This window comes from Astatotilapia calliptera, chromosome 17 (genome assembly GCF_900246225.1).
Source record: "Astatotilapia calliptera chromosome 17, fAstCal1.2, whole genome shotgun sequence".
In the NCBI taxonomy this organism is placed as follows: domain Eukaryota; kingdom Metazoa; phylum Chordata; class Actinopteri; order Cichliformes; family Cichlidae; genus Astatotilapia; species Astatotilapia calliptera.
The window spans coordinates 36308430-36333679 of NC_039318.1; the positions used below are offsets into that span (position 1 = coordinate 36308430).

General features: G+C 42.1%; 2 protein-coding genes across 4 annotated transcripts in view; both read right to left on the reverse strand.

Annotated features, from left to right (window-relative positions):
• tafa2 (TAFA chemokine like family member 2) overlaps positions 1–603 on the reverse strand; it is a 94512-nt gene extending 93909 nt beyond the window's left edge. For both annotated transcript variants that reach the window (XM_026146769.1, XM_026146768.1), the window contains exon 1: positions 103–603. The gene's annotated coding sequence lies outside the window, so the exon portion shown is untranslated. The remainder of the gene's footprint in view (positions 1–102) is intronic.
• Positions 604–1210: 607 nt separating this feature from the next.
• Positions 1211–25250, reverse strand: part of etv6 (ETS variant transcription factor 6) — a 29225-nt gene continuing 5185 nt past the window's right edge. For both annotated transcript variants that reach the window (XM_026146760.1, XM_026146759.1), the window contains exons 3-8: positions 10074–10238; positions 6971–7105; positions 3761–4384; positions 3481–3623; positions 1961–2061; positions 1211–1834 (exon numbers count right to left, since the gene is read on the reverse strand). In XM_026146760.1, the coding sequence (XP_026002545.1) occupies positions 1732–1834; positions 1961–2061; positions 3481–3623; positions 3761–4384; positions 6971–7105; positions 10074–10238 (1271 nt within the window). In that variant the 3' untranslated portion in view covers positions 1211–1731. The remainder of the gene's footprint in view (positions 1835–1960; positions 2062–3480; positions 3624–3760; positions 4385–6970; positions 7106–10073; positions 10239–25250) is intronic.

A 25250-nucleotide genomic window follows, 5' to 3' on the forward strand; every position in this document is an offset into this window, starting at 1 on the left:
TCGATTGGACAAATGCGACACTTGAGTGGTTTTTACGCGCTGATCGGCGAGTCTTCCCGCCACCCACCCAGGGCCGTGAATGACGGCTTGCATGGCTCTTACCTGTAGTTGTCCCACTCCCTTCCCGCACTTTAACGCCCTATTAAACCATCGGCGAGGCTGCTGGTGTTACAATCCAGTGACGTCCCTGTGCTCTGGAGACATTTGCGTCCTGGGGGGAAAAAAAAAAACCAAAAAAAAAAAAAAAAGACGGGAGTGGTGGCTTGTCTTGCCCCTCCGGATGAACTCGAACAGGCTTATTGCTTTCGATTATTCGTCTTTTTAAAAGAGCGGTGATGGCACCTCATCCACCACAGAGGTGAGTCTCCTGAATCCAAACCCTTTGTTTTAATCCCGATAGTCCACAAACCCGACGAAAGCCTGCACAGCTGTCTTATTAGGTTCAAATGGGTCCTGTTGTGCGCATTAGACGGGTGATAATCACCCGTGATATCAGCTCGCACTCTTCAGATGGAGTGAGGTGGATCCCATTAGTCACTTCAGCCCACAGTCTTTGCTCAGCCGCGTCTCCTCGCAGTCTGACAGCTCCGCTCCGTGCGCACTAACTTTTATGGAGACTCCAGAGCGCACGGCGCGCATCCGCTACCTCTGCTGGTAGCGTTACAGTAATCGGATTACCGCTATTGACGTAAACGTCACAAAGAATGGGTGATCATTTAAAATGGTATTTTTAAAGCTGAAAACAATAACACAAATGTGGGGAACCCACAACACGCGTGTTTCATAATTCATAAAGGCGAGGCTCAAAGCTGCTGCAATTATATGTTAGGAGACAGAAAGCGAGAAGAATGTGAGAGTGTGATCCAAAAGTAGTTCAAGGAGTGAAGCAGAAACTATAAATGATGACTAATCAGGGATTGGTTGCTTTCGTTACTACACACCCGGGCCAGGTCATCAATAACGCCAATGAAAAGCTAGAGATTCTCAGGCACGTGCCACCTGTCCGTCCCCTATTTAACCTTGTGCACTTAAAAACACAGAAAACAGCCTTCGGGCGTCTGTTCCACTCACTGAAGTGTTGATCTGCTGCAGACATCCATCCACATGCCGAGGCTTCCGCCAGCAAAAGTTGTCCACTACTGCCATCATGTGGATATGTGATGCACTCCACTTACAAACACACCCCGAGAGAAATCACATAGAGCACATCTCTGATCAAAAAGTTGTTTATTCCATGGTGAAAACATTCCGGTCACACACACACACACACACACACACACTCACACACAAATTTCTTTCTTTCATTCTTTTTTTTCTTTTTGTTTTTTAGAAACAGCAAAATTCCTTTGTATAATGCATGTGAGGAGACAAAAACGATCAAACAGTGACATAAGCACAAAGTGATTGGCTTTTGCAGCTCGGAAAGAGAAGGAAACACTTAAAAGAGAGACCTTTCAGTTCAGTCCGTCCGAAAGATCCGAAAACACCCGATGCTGTTTTTTTTTTTTTTTTTTTTCCCCAGGTTAATATCATCCTAAGGCCATGTCAGGAAAGACTGCATTTCATGCCTCTCCCTGTAGGAATGACACCACTGAACACCTGTGCACGCTTTAATTTCAATGTTGATTTTTCGAGCTGCTTCTGAAAGGCATCAGCGGCTGTAGTAGTAGTAATAGTAGAAGTAGTAGTAGTAGTAGTAAGCAGTTTATGGACTCGCTTTCCCAGAGTTCCTCAGCATTCCTCCTTGATGTAGATTTGTTCGTCTGTGTCGGACTCCAGGTGCTCCAGCCTGTCCGTCTGTCCGTTCATTATCTCGTCAGGGGTTTTCATGAATCTGTGGCACAGACGAGGCAAGTTCAGCAAATTATTCAAAATCCTGTTTTCTTTTGTTTTATTGATGACTCAAAAAGTAAATAACGGTTTGGAGCAGCGAGACAAGTTTGAAAAGAAGATGATGTACCTGAACAGAAGCCTTTGGCCAGGCTCTTTCCTGATAATGTTCAGTTTGTAGTAGTGTCTCAGTGCTCGCGACATCTTCTCGTACGTCATATTGGTCCTGTTCTGTAAGAGTTAAAACAGCAGGAGCGTCATGAGCAACGCTGTCAGTGTGACAGTGAGGGGACCTGACCTTAATTTAAGAGCAACATTTATTTTGGCCACTTGGTGTCAGTAAAAGTCCACAAAAGCTGAAAAGACCTATACAGCAAGATCCTGTTTGCTGTATAGCGTGCTTAATGTTTCAGCAAATAATTATTAATTTACACAACCAGCAGGCAGGAGGAGGTAGGAGATACACAACCAAACAAGAGGCCAAACAAACAACATACACCTGAGGGGCACTGGAATCCCCATCATCCAGAAAATCAAGCCATCAAAAGGTCTTTTTTGTATGCACAAAACCTTTGACGCTTCACATAGTTGTGGTTTCAGTGTCAGAGCTCAAAATGTTTTTGGAACATTTTCAGTCACCATGTTTGTCTTTGTGCGACGGCACCTGCTCTTTGGAGCTAACATTTAGACACGTGTTGCTAACCGGTCTTCCATTAGCTAAAAGCTTGTCCTGCACTGCAGAGCTGGGGCGCTCTACAGCAGGATCACATCTGCTAAAGCACAAATTCATCTTAATTGTTGGCCAAAATTAACAAAACTAAAGTAGTGTTTTATCACAAATACTGGTGTTATTCTTCTAATGTTGTGTTTTCACTCAGCACATAAAAGCACAAGCTGCACGACTCTAGCGCTGCGTCTGCATCACTTACTGTGGTGAAGAGACAGTTGAGCGTGAAAGGGAAGTTGTTGAGTTACAGGTTGAGCTACATTACTGCCACTCTGACTGGAAGAAGATCACAGAGGAAATGATCTTTCTCGGACTAGTTCCTCTACTCCTCCCCTTCGAAGGGAGCCAGCTGAGGTGGTTCCTGAACACTTCCAGGTGGGGTGTTTAAGACATGTCCTACTAGGAGGACACCATAGATGAGATCCAGGACACCGTGGAGAGATTGGCTCTCTCGGCATAACTCGACCGAATCACTGACACTGACATCACCGATTTAATTCATCACAAAGCCTGGCTAACACACAGGTAGTGTCCTTACAGCTAAGACAGATGAAACACTAAATCCATCAGTGTGTCTGTGTTTACACTGAGCTGCTGTATTTCACTCAACTTTACATCCTATCAGCATTTCTACCAGAGTGATGAAAAGAAGCATCTGTTGTGCCAGGAAACATTTGTTAGGACTATAAAACTGAAACAAGTCGACAAAATTGTCGGAAAAAACCCCAAAAAACAAAAGTTCACTATTCAGTGATTAAGGTGCTTAGTTAATCAAGTCTCTGTCCTGATGTTTTATAAGAATAAATGAGTTAGTGCAGCTTTATGGTTGTAGGAATGACGATAAAAAGTCCCTTCTGTTGTGCTGCTCTTTTATATGCACTGCACATAACCACTGAACACCTAGAGCCCGTGTGTGTATGTACCTTGTGATTCCCCCAGAGCCTGGCCAGGCCGTTGGGGTCCATGATGCGGAAGACTTTGCTCTCCGGATCCTCCCAGCGGATGTAGTTCTCGTACCTGCTGTCTGAAAGGAGCTGGTAGACGTAGTCCCACAGCAGCCTGCAGTCTGCCAGAACCCAACAGGGAAAAGACAGAGTGAGCCGCTATCAGCAGATTCTCTGAAAAAGTTCCCATGCAAGGTTTCTGCCACAGATGCCGCCTCACGCAGCTTTGATGCTCGGCTCCGTCGCCGCTAAATCTTACCTGCTATCCGCCCGATGGGCATCTGCTGCTCCTCTGGAGGAGACACAGGCATGATGACGTGGTTCCTGTAGAGCGCCTCCTCCTGCTGCTGCTGTAGTAACTGCTGCTGTTGTTGCTGCTGATGCTGCTGTTGGTGCTGCTGGGCTAGCTGATGATGGTGTCCGTGGACTTTCCCCTCACGGCCGTTCTCCAGCGTCACCTGAGACAGGGGTCCCCCGCGGTTGTGCCTGAAGTCCATGCCAGCAGCCCCGCCACTCCTGCTTGGACTGAGGAGCAAAGGGTTCATGATGGCGCTGGGCATGAGTTGGATAACGCGAGGAGGGCCTGCCTCCTGGCCCCCAGGGCTGCCTGGACAGGGGGCTTCTCTGGGTGTAGCGCAGCGCCCGTTGGGTGCAGCCGGGGACACCGACAACGGGTACATTTCCTCCGGCAGGTGGTGATTGCTGTCGGGCAGCTGGGAGAAGGTTTGCAGGGAGTCCTCATTGGCGGGGCGAGGGTGGTTCGGCTCGGTGGGTGATCGTCGCGGGGCCGGGTGGTGCGGCGAGCGGGAGCGGTGCCGCAGTTCGATGGTTGGTGGATGCTGGGGGATGGGTTCTGTACCACGTGGTCCCCGTCGTACCGTTTCTGAGAGCACAGTTTACAGAGTGTAATAAATGTGTAAACCCAGAACAGTCTCCTAGAACGTAAGCTGGAAATTGATCAGCATACGGCAGGAAATTCTATTTTGGATATTCTACATGTTGCTCGATTAATTTACACAAAGAAGAACAATCAAGAATCTGAATCTCAACACCAAATCTTTCATTTCCCTAGAGCCAGCAGGTTTATATGACTCCCAGTGTTTACCTTACAGGTGTGCCAGCACCAAACTAAACACTGCTCTTTATTTGAGGCCAGCAGTCACTGAGCAGAGACATACAACACAGAAGGTGACACTTGGACTAAATCTGGTCTCAAAGACGACAGCATCCCTCTCAGAGTCTCAACTCACTATCAATATTAAAATCTTTCATAATTTGTACTGACTTAAGGGCCGTGATGTTGGCTTATATTAAAATGTGAATGTTCTGATGCTACTGTTCGTGTGCATGCCCAGCTTGGCTTTCACCGGAAACAAACAGCAGTATGAAGAGAACGTTTAGATTGCAAAGCACGAAATTCTTTTCATATTTTTATAGTCATGTAACTTGTTTCCTGCTGCTGTGATTTATCACCACAGCGAGCCAGCTACAAGGTGCTGATCACGAGCGTCACACAAGTCCGAAAACAAAAACACTAGGTGTCACTAATATTCTACTTTTTGGATGAGCATGCCTAGTGTTTTTATTTTTGAGGCATTTTGGGCAAAAAATTGCCACAACTCATACTCCTGTTGTTCTTTGAATTTTGCTCTGATTTTCAAATGTCTGTGGTGGAACCTGAGACAAGGAAGGCAGCTGCAGAAAGCAGTCTGCCTGTAGCGTTCGGTGTGCTTTATTGTTTAAATAAAGCTGCATTTCCTTGTAGAGCAGGTTTTACTGTCAACATTTGAAGTTACGGCTCCATCTCATTGTTGGTGTGTCACATTTCCTCAGATCAGAGCCAGAAAACAGTCTCAGGTATCCACTCGAACATGATTATTACTTCCTTGTTTTCAACAAAGCAGGGTGTCGAGTAAAAGCGCCGGTGCGTCATAGAGGACAACGGCAGACGTAATCTGTAGCAGAATAATTCTAAGATATTTTCATTCAGATTCAGTCTTGTTTTGTTCGGTTTCACAGTGTTGCCTTTTTAAGGAAAAAACTTTTTGCAATAATTGTGTTATTGGTCTAATGACGTGGGTTTATGTAGCCTGATAGACAGAAATATGATTTATTATGGAGACAAAGATGCATTACTTATAATAATGTCAGCGCTGTTTCCAACAAACTGTTACTATTTTAAGATAATATGCACTTTATTTCTTAAAAAGTCAAACAATGGCACAACGATCTTTGTTTGACTCTCATGAGCAGCTTCATTCGAAACTTCGAAAGTGGTTGTTGCTGTTAAAGAAGGTCTTATCTCAGTTACTTGGTTTAAGAGTTCATCTGCTCTATCCAGCCCACACGGAGTGATTACTCAGTGTCAACGAAGATGTGAAAAGTACAACTGTTAGTTCAGTTTATGTTTGATTCGTTATCACAGCAAAACAAATGAGTTACAATCACAGTTTCATTGTAACTATTCGTTCTTATTGTGGCAGCTAAGTCTACGAAGCCACCTTTTCCTAAATTAGTGTAAAGACAATTTTACATTAACATATATTATTTCAGCCTTTATCGGGATAAACATCATTTAAAAATCTCAGCTTGTAGTTGTGTTAAGAGTTTGTTAAGATGCTGTTGTGACAAATTGGGCTCGCATTAACTACAGTGGTAATGTAGCTGCTGTGGATCGCAACGTTTTTGTGTTATTACCCAAACATGAAACAAAGTGTCTGACAGGGGACAGAAATTTTTGGGAACAGTTTAAACATTAGTTGTCATATTTATTGTACGGTGTAATTGTTAATAGTATCGGCACTATTTTAAGCTTTAAAGAGCAAATGAATGAGTATATTTATGTTTCTCTCTGGGTATTAGACATGCATGTTAGAGTGACTGTGATTCTAAACTTTTCACAGGTGTGAATGTGAGCATGAATATTCTCTCTGCGTTAGACCTGCTACAGACTGGCAAGAGCGCACACCAGCGCTCAGACAAGCAGGATAGTCCAGCCGCACCACAACTCTGAATTGGATAAGAGTTTATACTTCTACTCGTGACACTGACAATGACTGTAAGGGTGCTCGGAAATCATTTATTTATATAAAACATGTACATAAATTGTACATGCATGAATTGTTTTAAGTTAATTGGACATTTCAGCAGCTAGTTATTTATGCATTCCATCATATTTTCTAATTTTTCATATCACATGACCGTTTGGGCACAAGCATCACCATCTATCATGACATCTGACATCTTTATACAATAAAACTCTGAAAATGCAGCACACCAGCTCCGTATTGGAATTATGTTATTTAAGCGCACTCTAAATAAATTTGCTTACTATTAGCAAAAAAAAAAAAAAGGTAATGCAGACAAGCTGCTGTAATGAGAATGCATTATTGTTTTGGTTTTTTTTAACTTTTCAAATGCATGTGATGTATGCATGAACAGGGGGCGGGGGAGTGTTTACTGGACTGACCTTCGAGCTTCAGGTGCTGCACAGCGCTTTCAGGCAGCGAATGGAAGGAGTTCCCAGGGAAGTAAGCAGACGGATAAAACACATGAGACTTCCTCTGCTTCAGGATATGTTGCAGCAGCTCGTACAGGACATCCCCTGCAGAGATGCAAAGGTCAGAGGTTACCATGCGTCTCCTGGTAGCCGTTTTACCCCTGCATAATAGGCCAAATTAGCATTGGCATCACAGACTCAAGTTCCACTTCTTCTTCTCCTCTCTGCTTTCCAGGCAGTGTGGAACTTGAGCAATAATGGAATAAATTTAGAGAGGTGCTTCTACGATACAGCAGCCTAGCACTTTGTTTGTTCCTAGAAAAACGTTTTCCTCGATATTCAACACCGTACCCCGATGACCCAGAGGGTATAGAATTGTAAGTTCCCTATCGGGTGACCCTACCCAGTCAGTTTCCTCTTACAGAAGTATTTTTTCTTCCACAGTGCAGATAAAACATTACAATGCAGTTATTAGCTTAGTCAAATGAGAAGCACATTTAGTTTCACAAGAGAAACTCTCTGGGAGCAGTTTGGATTTGTTAAACAAGAAAATGCGCTCGACAAATCCAAATACCTACAGTGCTTAAAGCGTCAGGACATCTAGGAGATAACGACAACTACCGTATGTGTTGACAAAAGTAAATGAGCCATGAGTCTATATGACCCCGGTGTCCTCCTTTAAGTGGTTATATTGCAGTGGCGACACCAGGCACAAAGCTCGAGCAGGAAGTTCACTGAATGATTTACAGCTGTTTTTCTTGTCCGAACACCGACGGCAACAGCTCCGCTCCCAAAATATTTACACTGTTAACAAATGAGCACAGGTACAGTGGATGTGATTCTAGCAGAGGACTGCCTCCACACACACACACACACACTATCTCAAAGGCTTTGAGAACGAGGAAATGATTCTCATAAAGGAAGTGATGGCGAACACACATATACAAACAAACACACACACACCCCCCTTTCAGTTCTCACTTTCTGGTTCTGTGGCACCGACTTACACCGTGGGGAAAATTCCTGCTTCCTGGTGTTTGCTTTGATTCTGTATTTAATATGCTGCTTTAAAACCACAGCTTTGGATTCTGTCTGAAAACTACAAACTGTACACGATGAATGACAAATACCAGCAAACTAAAGAAACTGCAAAAAGTGTTAGGGGTACGTGATGACATTTGGTACCATTACAACTGGTGATTGCACATATTTCTGCAGAGATGTGCGAGGAAATCGCCTATTTGTGGTTTAAACTGCATAAAAGGCAGTTCATTAAACCATTAAAATAACAAAATCATCCCAAAAAGCCAACTAGAAATTGCCCAACTGTCTTGCCATCTTACATTGGAATCCTGGAGAACTATCTTTACTGTTTCAGGTTTCCCAATAGGTGTTTTCAAGTCCAAACATGTCACTGCAATCGTAACAGGTTCTAACATTCCAGGAAAAAAAACTCAGGCTATTATTTTAATGTTCTATTCTTAGAGCGTCTACAAAAGAGAAATACGCAGAGAGCAGGGACTGATGGGAACAGCACCCTTATAGTCACGCGAAGGAGGAAATGGATACTTCACTAGCCAAAAAATGTGCTCTGTTCCCTAAACTGACGTTTACAGTGAGAGCACGACTGAACAACCACTTGTACAGAAATATGATCAGTCTTATCGCTGTGTGTGTGTGTGTGTGTAGCTCCTGAAACCATCCAACACCACAATCACAGCGTCACATAAGAAAAGGAAGAAAAAAAATGCAAAACCTGTAATGATGATGAATCTTATTTTCCACGTATTTCCCAGACCTCGATTTCTCGACAGGATGTGAACATTTTGCATAGTGCTGAAACATCCTGATACGAGCCCGACAGCAGCTGTCAGCTGGTTCTCATCCCTCTATAACCAGAGCCACTGACAACATTCAGTATCCTTTAAAAGGAAAAGGGGGATGTATATATTCTGAACAGAGCAACTGTTACTTAAACCAGCTTATTTAGACGTGACTCAGGTGATCAATATATAATTTATACAGAGTGGACCAAACCCACTGATATACAGATCCCCAAAAAACCCAAGGGAAAGAAAAAATGTAGAAAAAGAACAAACTAAATTAAAATTAATAAATGAATCTTTTATATTTGTCCACATAAATTACCTAATTAAGTATTTATTAATGTAACGAATGAATTACTTTAAATATTATCCACAATATCTTTTGCATTGCAAGCCTGCTCATCATCCTGACCCAAATCACACATCCCGTACTTCATCCTTGAGCGATTGAGTAAAATCTCCAACTCTGTCAGGGGAAAACACTTACTGTTGTTTTATTTTTATGCGCCTGGCCGCTGGCGTTGCCGGGGTGACAGTTGAGGTTGCCTTGTACTTCCTGATCAACCGTCTCCTACTTCCTCCCCCTTCAGCAGCTTTGCTGTAACAGCTGCCTCCCTCCACTGTCACCTCGCCCTGCTACCATTCATCCCCTGCTCCAGCTGACTTTATTCCTCTGCCAACACGAGAGCTTTGTTTGTCTGCGTGTTTGTCGCCAGGATTACGCAAAAACTAGCAGGCTGAATTTCGTGAACCCTGGAGGAGATGTGGAACAACCCTCTTCTACTTCCCTGTGTGAAATAGGGCATCGACCTTGGCAGAGGACGTGCTCTCAAAGCGTCCTCTTAGGTGATTTTCTTAAAAGGATGTAATGATCTATGCAGTAGCATCACTTTTCATATACAATTATCTTTACTGCCGGTTTGAATGGCAAACCAGGGTCAGTCGAGCCAAACACTGCAAAACTTCAGCATGTTCATTGACTGCTTGTTTGTAGTCATTTTTCCTATTTTGTGTCAGTATTTTTGTCTAACGAATGAATAGTCTCATGTTTTTCGTCTAAGATCGCTCTTTCTTCCCAATCCCTGTTTCCAGAGTGAGTCCTGCTCTAGTTGGAGCACACAAATATCTAATGGAATCCATCTAAGTGACTCATTTGTTAAACATTTCACTGATGTTTCCAGTTTTCCGAGCTTAGACTGCACCTCAAAACGGAAAAAAGAAATAAAAGCGTGTAGAAAGAGAGGTACCAGAGGGAGGGGATCGGTAGCGGAAGTCCTCCTTGGTAAGCAGCAGCAGGGCTTTGCCATTCATCTGGAAAGAACCGCTGGTGATCGGGCGCAGGGCAAACTCCTTCTCAGCCCATCGTAGCCACTGGGCCACGTCGTCCCTGCTCCAAAAGACTGGCTGCAGACCTGGAGGTGGAAAGAAAAAGAAAGGATTAGGTAAAGAAGAAATAAAATGGACGGAAGAAAACAAAGATGAGTTCAGTGAAGAAGCAGCATAAGGATGTGGGTGGTGATGGTGCTGGTGGTGGTGAGGGTGGGGGGAAGAAAGTAGGAAAGGCAGGAAGGAAAGGAGGGGGGAAGGGGAGACAGGGTTAGGGAGGAAAGGAGGAGGGGAAGGAGGGGGATAGGAAGGAAGGAGGCAGAGGCACTAAAAAGGATATTGAGGAAGTGGAGATAAAAGCCAAAAGGAGGGAGTGATTACGGGAACGGCAGTAGAGATAAAGAAAAAAAGATGAAGGAGGAGACCATCAGAAAGGGAGAGGAGGTTAGAATAAAAGATTAGAAGATGATAGGTTAAGGGGGAGAATACAGAATGACTCAGGGATGGGAAAAAAGGTAGGAAGGGAAGAGCAGAAAGACTGTCAGACTTATTTTATTTGATCTGTTCTGATCTGTCCTGCTCTTTGCTCTCCGAACTCCAGACAGGCGCATCAGAGGACAGACAGTTTATTAGTTTGTGTATAAAAGGACAAGGGCACATGGAGGGAAAAGAGCAGGCGAAACAGGAACGGCAGTATCTGTTTTTCTTCCTCCTCGCTTGCAAATGTTTCTTTCACTGCTGGGGGAAGAGGAGGAAAACATCTGCATCTTTACCGATGAAGAAAGATGAGAGAAGACTGCAAAAATGTAAAATATCTGACCGAAAGCTCGGCCTCACTTGAAAGCCGTACAGAGTTATTTGATTTTTAACATCATAGCTGCTGCAGAGGTAGCGCTAACTTTACTGGAGCTAAACATCTGCTGGGAGCTTTTCTTGTGGTTGAAACTTAGCCTTTAGATCGCTAAACAAAGAATCCCGATGAAAATAAAGGTGAGACTATACAGAAAGGATGAATATTTCTGTAGTTTGTGATGTTGTAGGACTTACTTCGCTTACCTAGAATGCAATACAGATGTATGCTTCCAGCTACAAGCAGAAACTACCATTGCTAAATTCAAAGCTAAGGATGATACATTAACTCAAAGCATAGCGATCTTCAAAAAGCTCAAGAAGAGACTGAATTAAAAAGCAAACCGCCTCTTGCTCAAATGTTTTCATTAAGTCTGAATTTTACTGTAAGAATTAAATTATATGGAAATTTGCTTTTTTTAAACCACCTAAGTAAGGATAATACGCTGGCTAGCGAAATGATAAAACAAATATATACTGAAATTGAACTATGTTATAGGTTACTTAATGCTTTTACAAATGTTTGTCAGTACTGCTAACTTCCACCGCTAAGCCTCATAAATTCTCTCGCTGCCCATTCCTTCCTTGTTTGCTTCAAGGGCATTTGGACCCAGAAATGGCTCATGACATCACCCTTAAGAAGCGGATCAGTTTAACTTAAACGACTACCAACCACTGCAGCTGAAGCATGAGAAACTATTTTAGAAGCTGTTCCTCTAACAGTCTTAGGAAAATCCAGACTCGAGATATTAGAAATATTTCTAGAAAATACACCGATTGACCAAATTCCCATAAATATAATCTACATAGGCAAACAACACACAGGTTTTGTAGCTTATGCCAATATGCTTTGCTGTGTTATTGAGATTCGATCAAGTGTTATCACAGTAAATTAACACCAGTTTCTGAGTACTGAGGCTGATTTAGCCTCTGTGATTATTTTTAAGACACATAACAGGACGCACACAAACTGACCCATATTTATTTCAGTGGACACAGATCCTGCCACCTCATATCATTTTCTACTGTTGGTGTAACCCAATGAGTTACTGTATGACTCAGGCTCGCCTCTTCTCTTTCACAAGGATAGAAACACACAAACAGACTTTCAACACTGTCCGATCAGAACATCCACGACACCCACACAGAGCAGAACTACTCATTTCTTACATCACACTTATCACCCAGCCTCAAACACTTCCTCTGGGAGTTGGACAGCTGTTATCTTGGGCCGCCAATGTCATTGTCACACAAGTAATAGGAACCTAGTGCTCACTTTCAGCCAGCCACCCCCACCCCACTTTAGCTCCCCCCAGCCTGTCAAACAAAGGAAGTTTTCACAGAGAGCAATCAATATAAAATGAAACCCTGTCTAGATTGTCAGCTTCCTATTTCTTGCCTTCCCTTCTAGACCTCTGTATTCAGATAAGGCCCGGGAAGCCCTAGGTTATCTGAAGCACTGCACACAGCCTGTCAAGCTCTGACCCTCAGCTTGTCAACGGGCATCCCACGAAAGTGTCAGGGAATGTGATGCAGGTGTTTCACCAACACAGGAGCTAGTGGTGGGCAGATAAGAAACTGTATTTCTTATGCTTGCTTACTTGGTCTCTGCGTTTTTCATAGGAGCTGCTTCTTGGCTCACAGCAGAAATCTTAGCGAGGCTACATTTCCTGTTGCCTGAAGTATGTGTGACAATGAATATGTCACTTTCGTCCTTTGAAGCTGATGTAAAATGCTATCATATCTTCCCACTGTAAATTATTGTTAGTAATGGATAACATAGCAGAGATGGAGCTAGAATCCACTAAAATACTATGTCATGGACTTCGTATCAATAATGAAGCAGACTGCCATCCGCATTGCATACACCAGCTGTAAGTTTGTCCCTCGTGGCTGGCTTGTGAGAGGAGTGAAGCTGAGGCGGGCAGCAGTGCAGCCAAGGTCACGAGGTCATGGCTGTGGTATGCTCTCTCCAGGGCCGGAGAGAGGTGCTGCTCTGCCAAAACCCCTCCGAGATCCGGTCTGCCGGCCTCAGCCATCTGCACAGAGCCCAAAGGAGGAAGCAGCAAAGGGAGCAGAAGGGAGGAGAAGACGGAAGAAGGGGGCCCAAATACACGCATCCCACAACGCACTTTGCCAGGAAGCAATCCAGCGTGGGCTCTGTTTCAGCACAGGAAACTTCCTGCGGTAAGGTTAGAGAGCAATGCCGGGAGGCTTATTAACAGACAGCAGCAGCATGGAGAAAAAAAAGGGAGAGTGGAAACAGAAAGCAAAGAGCAGAGAGAACAGCAGTGGATTGTGTGTGAAAAGGTGACGAGGAAAAAAAAAACATAAGGCAGATAAAACTACAAAAACAAGAGGACTAAACAAAGACATAAGAGAAGAAGGCCAAGCAAACAGGAAACAGATACGATGCAGTTAATGAGAAGGAGCTCCCAGAGCCGGACATCATAGTCAGTCCTAAAGTCATATGCATGCTCTGCGTTGCTCTGTACTGATCTCTGAGGATGTACGGTCATGGTGAGACTAAAAAGGTCCTTACAACAAGTCGGTGACAAGCTTTAAACTGTGTGCATTTTACAGCAGGATGGAGCACCATGTTACAAAGCAAAAGCAATCAGCAAGTAGCTCAGAGATGATCCAACTAACATTTGGGTACACGGCCAGGAAGCTCCCCGAGATCCAAATTGGACTAACGATCTATAACCAATCCCTAAAGAGCAAAGGATGAGCAGAAGCCTACAAACTGATCAGCTTAGAACACAAAAAAAGCAAAAATCCAGAATGCCACAGAGTTTGAGAAGCTATGAAGAAGGAGTCTCCACACCATATATACTGGATACATAGGTTTATTTGCCAATAAAGGTCTTTGACCCCAATCAACCTATATCATAAAAATGTATAAGAAATAATACAAACTAAAGCAGCAAAGTGTATGAAACACCAAATATGTGCCACCAAAATGAAGTAAATCAAACAAGCTACAGCCAGTCTGTGTCAAACAGCATTCCCTCACTGCAACATACATCTAAAGCTGCAACGCCATCTCTTCAGCAAGCTGACTGTGAAAGGTTCTCCACCCTTTGGGGATGAAGCCAAAGCCTAGATGTCAAGTACTACTGGTTCCACATTTACATATTATTTCTGAGGTCATCACTTCCTATTTAGATGCCCATTAGGTTTTATGGGGGATATTATCCATGTCATAGAGTCAGGATTTCATTCAACACAAGTTATTTGATTCTGATGGATTACACAAATGGGACCAGGTAACTAATGAAAGCTGTTGTTAATTCACAGTAAGACTTATGTATATCAAAGAGAAGGCAAGAAGTATCATAGCAGTATTAAACACGAGCAGTACAGGCTGAGCCAAAATGACTTTATAAGAAAATTGGGACATGAATGAAAGGTGGTCCTGCCAAATTAATGCTCACATAACCAAAGCAGGGATTTTATATGAGCCAAACAATTCATTAATCGAGTCTTACTGGAGATGTTTTTAACTGTACCAGTTTCTGGTTTAGTTTTCCAAAGCTTCTCCGAGCTGCAGATCATTCACAGTCATCATTGTCTCTCATGTTTCTGTCTTCTATGCTTATTGAATTGACAAAAGAACAATTTGATGTTTTTTCAACATGGATAATTTCTGAGTCACATTCAAGTTTCATTTTCAGGATCTTGTTGTGCATCTCATATCCGTGTAATGTAGACAGGAACTGATTCTAAACAGGACAGGAAACGCTAAGACACAAACATCCTTCGCTTACTTAGAGGTGGAAAGGAAAATGGATGGCAATGGAGAGAGCTGCTTTGAACCTGAAATTCTGTTCCTTCGATACTTTCACGCGCTATCTGGAGACGATAAATTTGTCCTTTTTGGTTGTTTTCTGTCAGAGAATCTTTAACAGATTTGTTGCGGGAAGAAAATCAATTCCAGCCCCCCTTGTCGCTGGCCTGCCTTTGCCGACTGCATCTCAGGTTAACAGTCTTCATGAGAGCGTATGCTTGCGTTTACACTGAGTAAAACCCTCAAGCACGACAGCAGCAAGATCTCAAACCCTCGACTAAACCGTGGGCTCCTAATCCTCTCTGATGACACATAATTTTCACTCAGTGGTTTCTCAGGCCCCCGCTAATGTTCACTACGCACACATACACACACGGAGCTCACAAGTTGCCAAGGCAACTCACGAGCGCTTGGGATGAATGAAGGGAAGAGGAGGATGAGATCACTGGTATCTTGTTTCGTTGTTGCGGTACAGAAGCCCTCAGCTTCCCCTCTCAGCCAGACGAGTTAATGAGGTCCGTCCTGCTGTGAAGCTAAAAGGTCCCGTCCAGAATCACAGATCAGCTGTGTGCGTCTCACCATCGCTCACATTTCTGCCTCTCCTGCTTATGGATTTCTCACCTGGCTAAAAACTTTGACAACAGTCTCTTTTTTTCTTCTTGACTAGCTAAAAAGAAAAAGCTTCAGATTGTTACCCCTGTCCCACAGCTGTGCCACTTAAGCTGTCTTTTAAAGGATTATCATTTTGTCATTAATGGCTGTTGTTTTGTTAGCAAGCTTTCTCAAGCACCATGACTTCAACATAACTACTATTTACTTATAGTGTAAAACCTCTGAATAGTAGCGTACCACTATTAACTTTCTGCGACTGACTGTAAATACAACCGTGCTGTTGCCCGGAGTTAAGGGTGTTGCCACTGTGAAGAGTTCTACTTAAAATTTGAATTTAACTTTGTCAAACTTAATGCTACAGCTTTATAGTACTGGCCCAAAGCCTACTGAGGAGAAGTACTGTGTTAGAGCACCAGATCAGCGAGAGCTAGCTTTACTTTGTTTCAATCTACCACTGCAAGAGAAATTAATGAGCTTATTGCAATTTTTTTTGTAACATTGTAAAACATTACAATGTTACAACTTACGCCAAATAGGACACAAATTCCAATACCATTCACACACAAACATGCTGTAGTTAAATTCATGGTATGACTGTATAGAACAGAACAACAACACATTTAGGAAAATCCATTGCATAAGTTTAGCATTTTCAAGCACTTTCTGTTATTATATTTGGACAATTAAATTCAATTTGGAGCATTATTGTGTTACATTTTGTGTTCCCCGTTTCTAGTTTGGTTGCTAGATACAAGTCTCTGTATGAGAATGCCAGAATCAGTTTCACTTAAAATTTCCATTAGAGGAAAAATAAAAGAGAATAGAAAAGAAAAAAAAACTGTTGCTATTTATTGATCCAAGGTTTTCTAAAAAGTTTTATGCATTCATTCCAAACAATTAACAAACAGCTGCTGACTGAATGTGTTTAGTCATGTTCGAGCGTCATCACATTTTGGAGGGACCTGTTTCCTTTCTCTTCATTTGTAAAACTGGAACCAAATTGCTTACATGCTATATTTTGAGTCATAGTAGGATCTGAAAGTCAGGTCAGATATTATTTTCTGTCAGAAACTCCAGACTTTCAACAGTAGATATATACAAAAATACACAACTGATACACACACTTCTCAGACTGAGAATTTCAGCTTGGCCTGACCTGGATGAACTATAACTAAATAAACAACAAAAGAACGTACAACCGCATCAGTAAGGCTGGGACTTTGCTCTTAAACTCAGAGCTCCTTAGTCACTCAGTTCTTCAGTAAATGTTTGTCTTTTCTCTCAAAGCAGAAGTAGGCGGATATTGGTTTTGCTATCTCAATGGAGGAAAGGTTTTCTTTCTCCAGACAGTGGAGGAGGAGGAAGGAGGAAGGAGGAGGCGGGTTAGTTGTGACCTCCTGACACCCTGACTCAGGGACATGTGGATAGAAGTGACACGTTTTCTCAGTTACTCCTCTCTCTCTCACACACACACACACACACACACACACACTGCATCACCCCCTCACTTTCTGCACCGTACATCAATTCCCTGTCAGGTGGGTGCGGCAGGGAAAAATCCACCTCCAAACGAACACACACACACACACACACACTTTTACTTTTCAGCCAGGAGAACCAACCCCCACCACCTCTCATATTCATCCTCTGCTTCCTCCTCCGGCATGCACAAGCCTGTCCCCGTCCAGCAAAACTGGACTTCATCCAGTCAAAACAAACATAAAACAGATCATCAATCACACTTAAACTTTTTATGGCCAGGAAGTAGCACGGCCTGTTTTTGATAGTTTGTTGTTAAGCACAGGAGCAAGCCGGCTCTTGTAGGCTAGTTCCTGAATTCAGCGTCAACTGCCACTCTTCCTTTTGTTCAGAAGCCAATTTTTTCCCTCCCCTCTCCCTTCTTTTCTTTTCTTTTTTTTTTTTGAAAATGCAGGAGCTTCAAAGACGTTTGTTAACTAAATCAAAAGGCTCATGCTTGTCTGAAACACATACACACCCTGTAAGCACACTACTCCTGTTCTTCTTTGCATGTGGAGAATGGGAGGGCAGGATTTATCCGTGTCATCATATCTAATGCAAAGTGCATACCTTCTTCTTTTAAAATGAGACAGTGTCTATTTGCGAAACCTCAGAGTCGTTTGCATCAAGCCTGTCGCTCCTGAAAGCAGTTTCAGTAATGACAGAGGGTTAAAGCTCAAACTACACAGGGCCAGTCACAGATTACATTTTGTGTGACCGTTAATGTTGACTGATTTAATCTGGAGCAATTTGTCTTTTTCCACACTGCAAAGCTTAATGAGTTTTAGTGACAGTTGAAGTCTGTCGAATCATTAGGGTTTATTGCTGCTTCCATCCTCCGCTGTGGTTTTTTTTTTTTGTAAGTACTGGTAAAACACAAAAAGCAGGAAACCTGTGCCAACACTACACAAAGGTGGGGGAAAGCGTTTATTGTCCTCAAGCAAGGTGCATATATGTCCACGCGGGTGTTCCCTGGTAGGTGTGTGCATGCTTTTCTTCTTTGTGACAAACATAACCGAGCAACGGCTGCCTTTCCAAGTAGGCTCTCATTCCACTGATGAACTCACTGCATAGTCTTAGAGACTCACCAACAGTAGTCCTTGCTACCTAGGTGAGTTTCTAGGAGCCTGGTTATGTTTATAGGGGCCAACTCACTACATGAGGGGCCATTATAAGACTCAATACTGTAGCCTTGGAGTCTGCTCAACCCCAGGGACAAGGTCCTCTCTGAAGTGTTAAGAGCTAGAAAAGAAGGCCAATGGAAGTTTTTTGGAGACAGCTCACCTCTTAGCCTTTTTGCTGAGACATGAAATGTCAACTCCAAAAAAAGTGTATTAAGACTACCATGATAACTGAGAACCTATACAGACATATGCCCTCTCTGAACAAGCATGTGAATCAGGGATCGCAAACCTGCGTCTCTTTTGCACAACTTTGCTGCATCTCCGCTGGATCCCTGCGGCTTCGACCAAACAGCAACGAGATGACGGAGTTATTTTCAATAAAAGTTGCAAGAAGTCTTTGCAGACCCATCATGTGTAGGTGTATAATCACGCCTCAAAATCACATTTTGAGCCAAGAAAACCCTGGAATTGTTCCAGGAATTGTTTGGTTTATTTTTTTTTAATCGACAGTTTCCATTACTTTTGTTCCAAAATTTAATAATTCCAAAGTTTAAGTACAAAATTATTATAAACACCTTGCCCCAGTCTAGTCACATGTGGTAAAAGATTTTAACTATTTTCACCTATTAGTAATACTTAAATGCTAATAATACAAGGGTCGAATACATTTTGGGTCAAAAATGACTCCAAAATTGTTCTTCTGACAGTAAGAAACCTGCTCCTTGAACTTAATGGTATCAAAAACCAGCATTGCTCAGCAAGCCAGCTGTTAGGGAAGAGCTGACGGGATGAAATGCCACTAAGGTGCAGTATAATAAAATTGGGATCCAGGTGAATAAAGGAAATAAGCTAAACTAGTCTGTATTCGAAAAAATTCTTCTTCTTTTTTAAAATATCAACTCTGCAAAGTTTCCTTTTAAAAATCATAAGTCATCAAGGTCAATAGATCATGGCCATGCTCAACATTTCAAAAGAGCCCAATCACGTCCTGTTTGGCAGGAAGTATCTCCCAAACACAGCGTTAATAAAAGCACATGGAAGGAATTTCATTAACTGGACATTTATCCAGAGGAAATGCATTCGAGTCACGTGGGCTATTTGCAGCTGAGATTAACACACAATCGGTGTGTAAAACGTGTGTGTTCGTGATGTTTCGAGTAAAGAAAGCCCACCACCACCATCGCCTTGTTAGAAACGCCATGTGGAGTGTGTCGCAGACAGGAAGAGCAGGGGGCTGCGCTCAGCTCACTCGCTGGCATGTGAAAACAGTTTCCCTTTCAGAAAAGAAAAGAGAGGAGTTAAAACACGCACATAGACACACACACACACACACACACACACACACACACACACACACACACACACACACACACCATCAACAACAACATTTATTCAGGAAGCGCCGTCTGCCCACTCAGGAAATTCCTGAGGACAAGAGCTGCTTCCAGGGGCAGGAAATTTCCCCTCAGAAAGACCAAACACACATGCACGCACACGCAGACACACACACACACACACACACACACACACACTTTGTGACACCAATTTCCCCACAGCAGTAAAATGGGTAATATACCACAAAGTGAGAGAGAGACCAAAGGAAGCTTGTGGGGGATTGCAGTCATGCATGGTAACACACACAAACACATACACTTAGTCATACACACACGTCCCCCCTCACACACACACACACAGTGTACACCTACACTACCTCTGGCAAGCTTTGCACAAAGACACAAGATTCACTCACACTCATCCACCCACTCTTCAAGCACGCATAGTGCAAACCCAGCTGTGAGCACGAACACACACACACACACACACACACACACACACACACACACACACCAAGGAAACCAGCCAGTCTTGTTTCCATGGACATAGAGGGTTTTTTTAATCATTGGGGAAGATATTTCTACTGTCGCAGCCAGAGTTCTTTTGTATTTAGTGTTTGTTGTAAAAAATAAAATAAATAAATAAAAATAATCGGCGTGTGTCACAGACCTTTAAATAATTCACTGTTATCTCAGTGACTAGACCTTCATTTGCGTCATTCTCAGAGTATGTAGGCGCCATGTTGGCCAATACTGCCTGGGTTGCGATTGAATTAAAAACCAAACAAATTTAGTTCATCAGTTAGCATCTGCATGGATTCATTATGTGTGTGTGTGTGTGTGTGTGTGTGTGTGTGTGTGTGTGTGTGTGTGTGTGTGTTCTTTTACAACTTGTCTTGCCTTTCACACAAACTAAAGAAAACAAAAGGACATGGATGGTTGACGGCACTCCTCCGCTAGCTGTTTAAAGCTGCACATTTGTCTACTGACAGACTAATACTGCTGCATTATTCCTTTAATGGCTTGTTTTAAAGCCAAAAAAGAATCGAGTCAATTTATGTCTTCTCAAAGCAAAGTCCAAGCATTTAATTGACACATGCTCCAACAAAGCATGTCTCTTTCAACCATTTACTGAAAAACTGTAGCAGGGTTTCAACCAAAGCAAACGTGTTTCCGTGCAGTACTGAGCGTTGTTCAGTGATGTTATGCACTGGTCAAATGCTGATTGGACGACAATTTGGAATAGACATAGGGAGCAACGGCAAAGATCACCAGGAATGGAAGAATTATGAAAAATACATCAAAGACCAGGAAGTACAACTCAAAAAGCATAGAACTTTGTGTTCGTATGTTATAACTTCACTGTTAATTATTCAAGCTTTAGCTGGGCTTTTGATAAACAAATTCACCCAGTTTTTTCCATAAAAGCAAAGACTAGAGATAAGATTTGAAATGTACACAATATAACTTTTTTCCTTATAACTAATGCCACTATATAGGATATGCGATATGGGTAAAAGTATTGGGTCACACCTCATAATCTTTAAAATCCAGATGTTTTAGTCCCTTGTCCACAGGTGTACAAAATCAAGCACCTAGCGAATCAATCTGCCTTTACTAATATTAGTGAAAGGGTGCGTCATGAATTTCAGCATGGCATTGTAATAAGATACCCCGCTGTAACAAGTCAGTTCATGAAACTTCTCCCCTCCTAGATATTCCAGGAGCAGGTGAAAGTGGTACTGCAGCGTTATAGTGGATTTAGCAACCACAGCAATAAGGTACCAGACCAAAGTTATACACCTGGGTCACTGGATACTGAAGCACATGGTGCATAAAAGTTGTCAATGCTTTGCTAATTAAATAACTACAGAGCTCCAAACTTCCTCTGAAATGAACATCAGCACAAACAATGTGCACTGGGAGCTTCATGGCATGGGTTTCAAAATCTAAGCAGCTCCTGTAGGCGTAATGTGTTGTTGTATGTAAAGTCTTCAAAAATAAAAATAAAAAACTCACAAACACCACAAAAGGAATATTGTAACGGTTTTATGGTTTGAGAATCACACACTTTGTACTGGCATAATTCTCATGTCCGTGTGGCATTTTCAAAGCTAAAGGTAGAAGATTATCTTAACATAGCATAAAAACTCGAAATATGGGGGAAACAGCTAGCTTAATTTTGTCCGTGGCAACAAAAACACCTACCAGCTCAGTCACATCCTTGTTCGCAAAAACACAGGTTGGAGTTTTATTGGCAGCTAGGTGGGTATAATAACTTCCAGAAATCATGTTGCCAACAAGTGGTTACCAGGCAACCTTTGCATAAATCAGGAAGCTACTACCACAAACAAGATGGAGCGTGTTGATTAGCGAGGTTTAGAGTTGCTGATAGATTTTGTTAACTTTGAGATCTAAACAAACTACTTTTCCTGTGTTTACAGCGTTAAGTTAAGCTAATTAGCTCCTAGCTAAAGTTGTATATTGAAAAGATGGAGATGAGAGGTCTGATTTTCCCATCTAATTATCAGCAAGAAAACCAATGAAAAGCACCTTTAAGCTTGGTCAAAGACTATGTGTGTGTATCACTAAGGCTCTGTTGTCTCAATGGCAGTTATTCTAAAGGTCACTTGAGACTGGCTTCAAATAAGAGTCAGTGTTTGTACAGCACCAATTGAAATACACAAAATTAAGAGAGTAAATAATTCAATAATAATAATGTCTATGGCTTAATATAAAAAATTTAGGGGTTTTTTTGTCTCCATGAGTAATCTTCTTTCACTTCTTTTAAATGAAATATATGATATCACACAGCTTGCTGTGCAATACCAGCAGCCGGTCCAAAAACTTTGTGTTTTAGTTTTAATGAGTGGATTTATTTATTGGAGTGACTTTTAGCATTAATTAGCCTATGACTTGCTAATTAAGCTTACTAGCATTAGATAATAGCAGTACTGCAGGCTTTTATCTATATATGGTCACTCAAGGGTGCAAAAAAGACTATTTAAGTTTCAAAGTAGTGGTTCAAATAACAAGGAATGACATCATGATAGCCACATCTATCTTTTATATACAAGCTATGATTAGGTCAAACCTGCCAACTGAAAGAAGCTTCAAAGTGTTTTGACTTTAAATATTTTCAAATATTTTATTTTCATAGTTTTTATTTTCTACATTTAAATTCTGCTTATTCACATATTTTATCACATCAAACCTGTTAGCATTTCAAAACTAAACCTGACTGCTTTGTATGATGTCACAAAACATGTCATTAAACATGTTGTGCAGACTTTAAAATCCAAACATGAGTGCATCTTCAGTAAATATTAATTGCTTTTTTTTTTTTTAAATCCCTTTATTTAGTTCGTTTTACTCCAGATGTGTGTTGTGTCTTTACATAAATTTCTTTTTATATTATGCCAGCATATAGTTACAACTTGACGTTTTTTGGCCCAAAAATGTCTTCATAATGAATAAAATTCATTCACTGACATAGACGATGTTTTAACATACTGCATTTGGTAACGATTTAAACACACTGTGTTAGAGTTTACAGTGTACTGCAGTGATGTCTGACAGAAAGGGTTAAAAATTGAGCCTAGTAGCATTCTTTAGTGTGAGGAGCAGTCTGCAACTCTCCCCGATCTAATCCACTTCCTCCCCAGGAAATGGAGAAGGCGGATTTCTGCCCACACTGCAATTTCCTCCCTCATTCTTTTTCTTTCTGTCTTTTTTTCCCCTCTCCTCCTCCGCTCTCTCCTCCTCCTCCTCCTTCTTCTTCTCGCTCTTCCTTCCCTCTTCACCCCTCCTCCCCCCACCGTCAGAATAAATCTCCCTCTGAGTGCAGGGGTTAATGGATGACTTGTTTTCCAGCACGTGTGTTTATATAGCAAGGAAGAGAAAGGACGAGCAGAGGTGTTTTAGACCTTGTGAGCCGTGACAAAGACGTGTGGCTGGCTGTCTGAGAGAGGAGAGTGGATCCCCTTTAGCAGCAGACATAAACTAAACACTGCAGAAGAAAAAAATGAAAGACGACCTGCAGATGTCTGAGTCTGCGTGAGCAACTGTGCTTGACATCTGATTAAAACAGAGTTCGACTTCCACATGTCTGCGGATGTGAAGTGACCCATCAGTTTACTCGACAGGAAACCCAATGCGGACCTGTTGAGCGTTCTTCCTTTTTCTGCAACAATACAAAAGAGGAAGTGGGCTGAGGGAATTTCCTGTGCATCTCATCCAGCTTCAGCCTGACACCCAGCCTAACGCCCCGCCAAGAGTCCTGAACTTCACACCGGCTAGAGAAAAACTAACTGGTTAAATATTGACATGTGCACCAATGAAGCAATTCAGGGTTAGTCTTTGAACTGTTAGCCTATCTCTTGGCACAGCTCCAACCCCGCCCCCTCTATGATTGGGTAAGCAATGAATGAGCAGATGCAACCAAACTCTAGTCCAGTAAAACTGTGAATGTCACCCAGTTGCTTCACCAAGTTGTTCCCAAATATATTTCATCAGACTTTCTCCTTTGCTGGTTCAACTAAAGCCGGCTAGTCACTTTCACCTTGCCCTTCACGTCACGGCTCTGGAAAGACTAGGCTGCGTCAATGCTGACCATGAAAGGTAGATGGAAGCTCTTCAACTGGTTTCAACTGATACGAACAGAGAAGGAAAGACACCCAAATGATTTTTTAAAAATTAATGCTTCCACAAAAAAGCCGCCTGACTCATATCTCACAAATATGTTCACATTCAGTCTACTTTACATTTAAAGCATCACAATAAATGCAAAGTCTTACAATCAGAAAAAAACTGAAGAGAAAAACTTTTTTCAAATAACAGAATCCTGCTTTTCCTGTTTTGAATTGTGACTGAGTCATCCACGATACTGCACGACATGTCCATGTCAAAATGTTCTGATATCCGTTTTCTATTTGTGTCAAAATAACCTTTCCTCACCATTCAGTGATACAGTGATAAATGCTGATAAAGGGTGTCCAGAGACCACGAGAGCCATCTGCAGTGGCTGTCAGCATGTTAGTACTGTGGCTCAAACCGGACCCACCGTCACCTCAGAAACACACCTTTAGAGTTTCAGGACTGTATCCTGCATACTTGCAGTCTGGAAGCTTAATTGCTACAACCGAATGATGTAGTCCAAGTTATTCTTTTTAGATTAGTTCCCAGTCTGCTCTGAAGGACACGTGTTTAACAGTGACCCCGGGCTACAGCCAGTGTTTCAGGGCTTACTGTTTAACTCATATTCAGACTAAGACTTACAATTTTGTGACAAGAAACTGTTTATATTCTACGATGAGATAAATGATGATCAGATTAAAGAAACTGTTTTTTTAGATTAGCATTTCTGCCTTTGCAGCCAAAGCACACTCTGATACGGCTGATCAATACTGCTGGATACAAACAGAAGCAGAAACAGAATGTTCTGGTACCAAAAACCTTCTATGCTGCCTATTTTGATTAGCAATAATCAAAATTATAAGAAATGCAAGTTTGCCAACATTACACACAACAAGTTTCAGGGTATAGAAACATAACATAACCATAGAGCTAGCAAAGTTAAGTTACAGAAGTTTTCTTTCAACAACCTCATTTTAAGTTATTGAATGACACCTTTTGCACACGTGCTCATACACTGCGGGAGAACTAGCATCGGCCAAATCAATAATGATAACATCATTATTAATAACTGAACATTGTGTATCTTGTACAACTCAGAGATCGGCTAAGTATTGGCATAAATGCAACAAAGCTAACTTGAACGTGAAAGACTAGCTGGCTAACTGCCCCCTGTGATATAATGTTAGCTAGTGTTACTTATCTTACTTGCTAACACAGGAAAACTTCCTGATATCC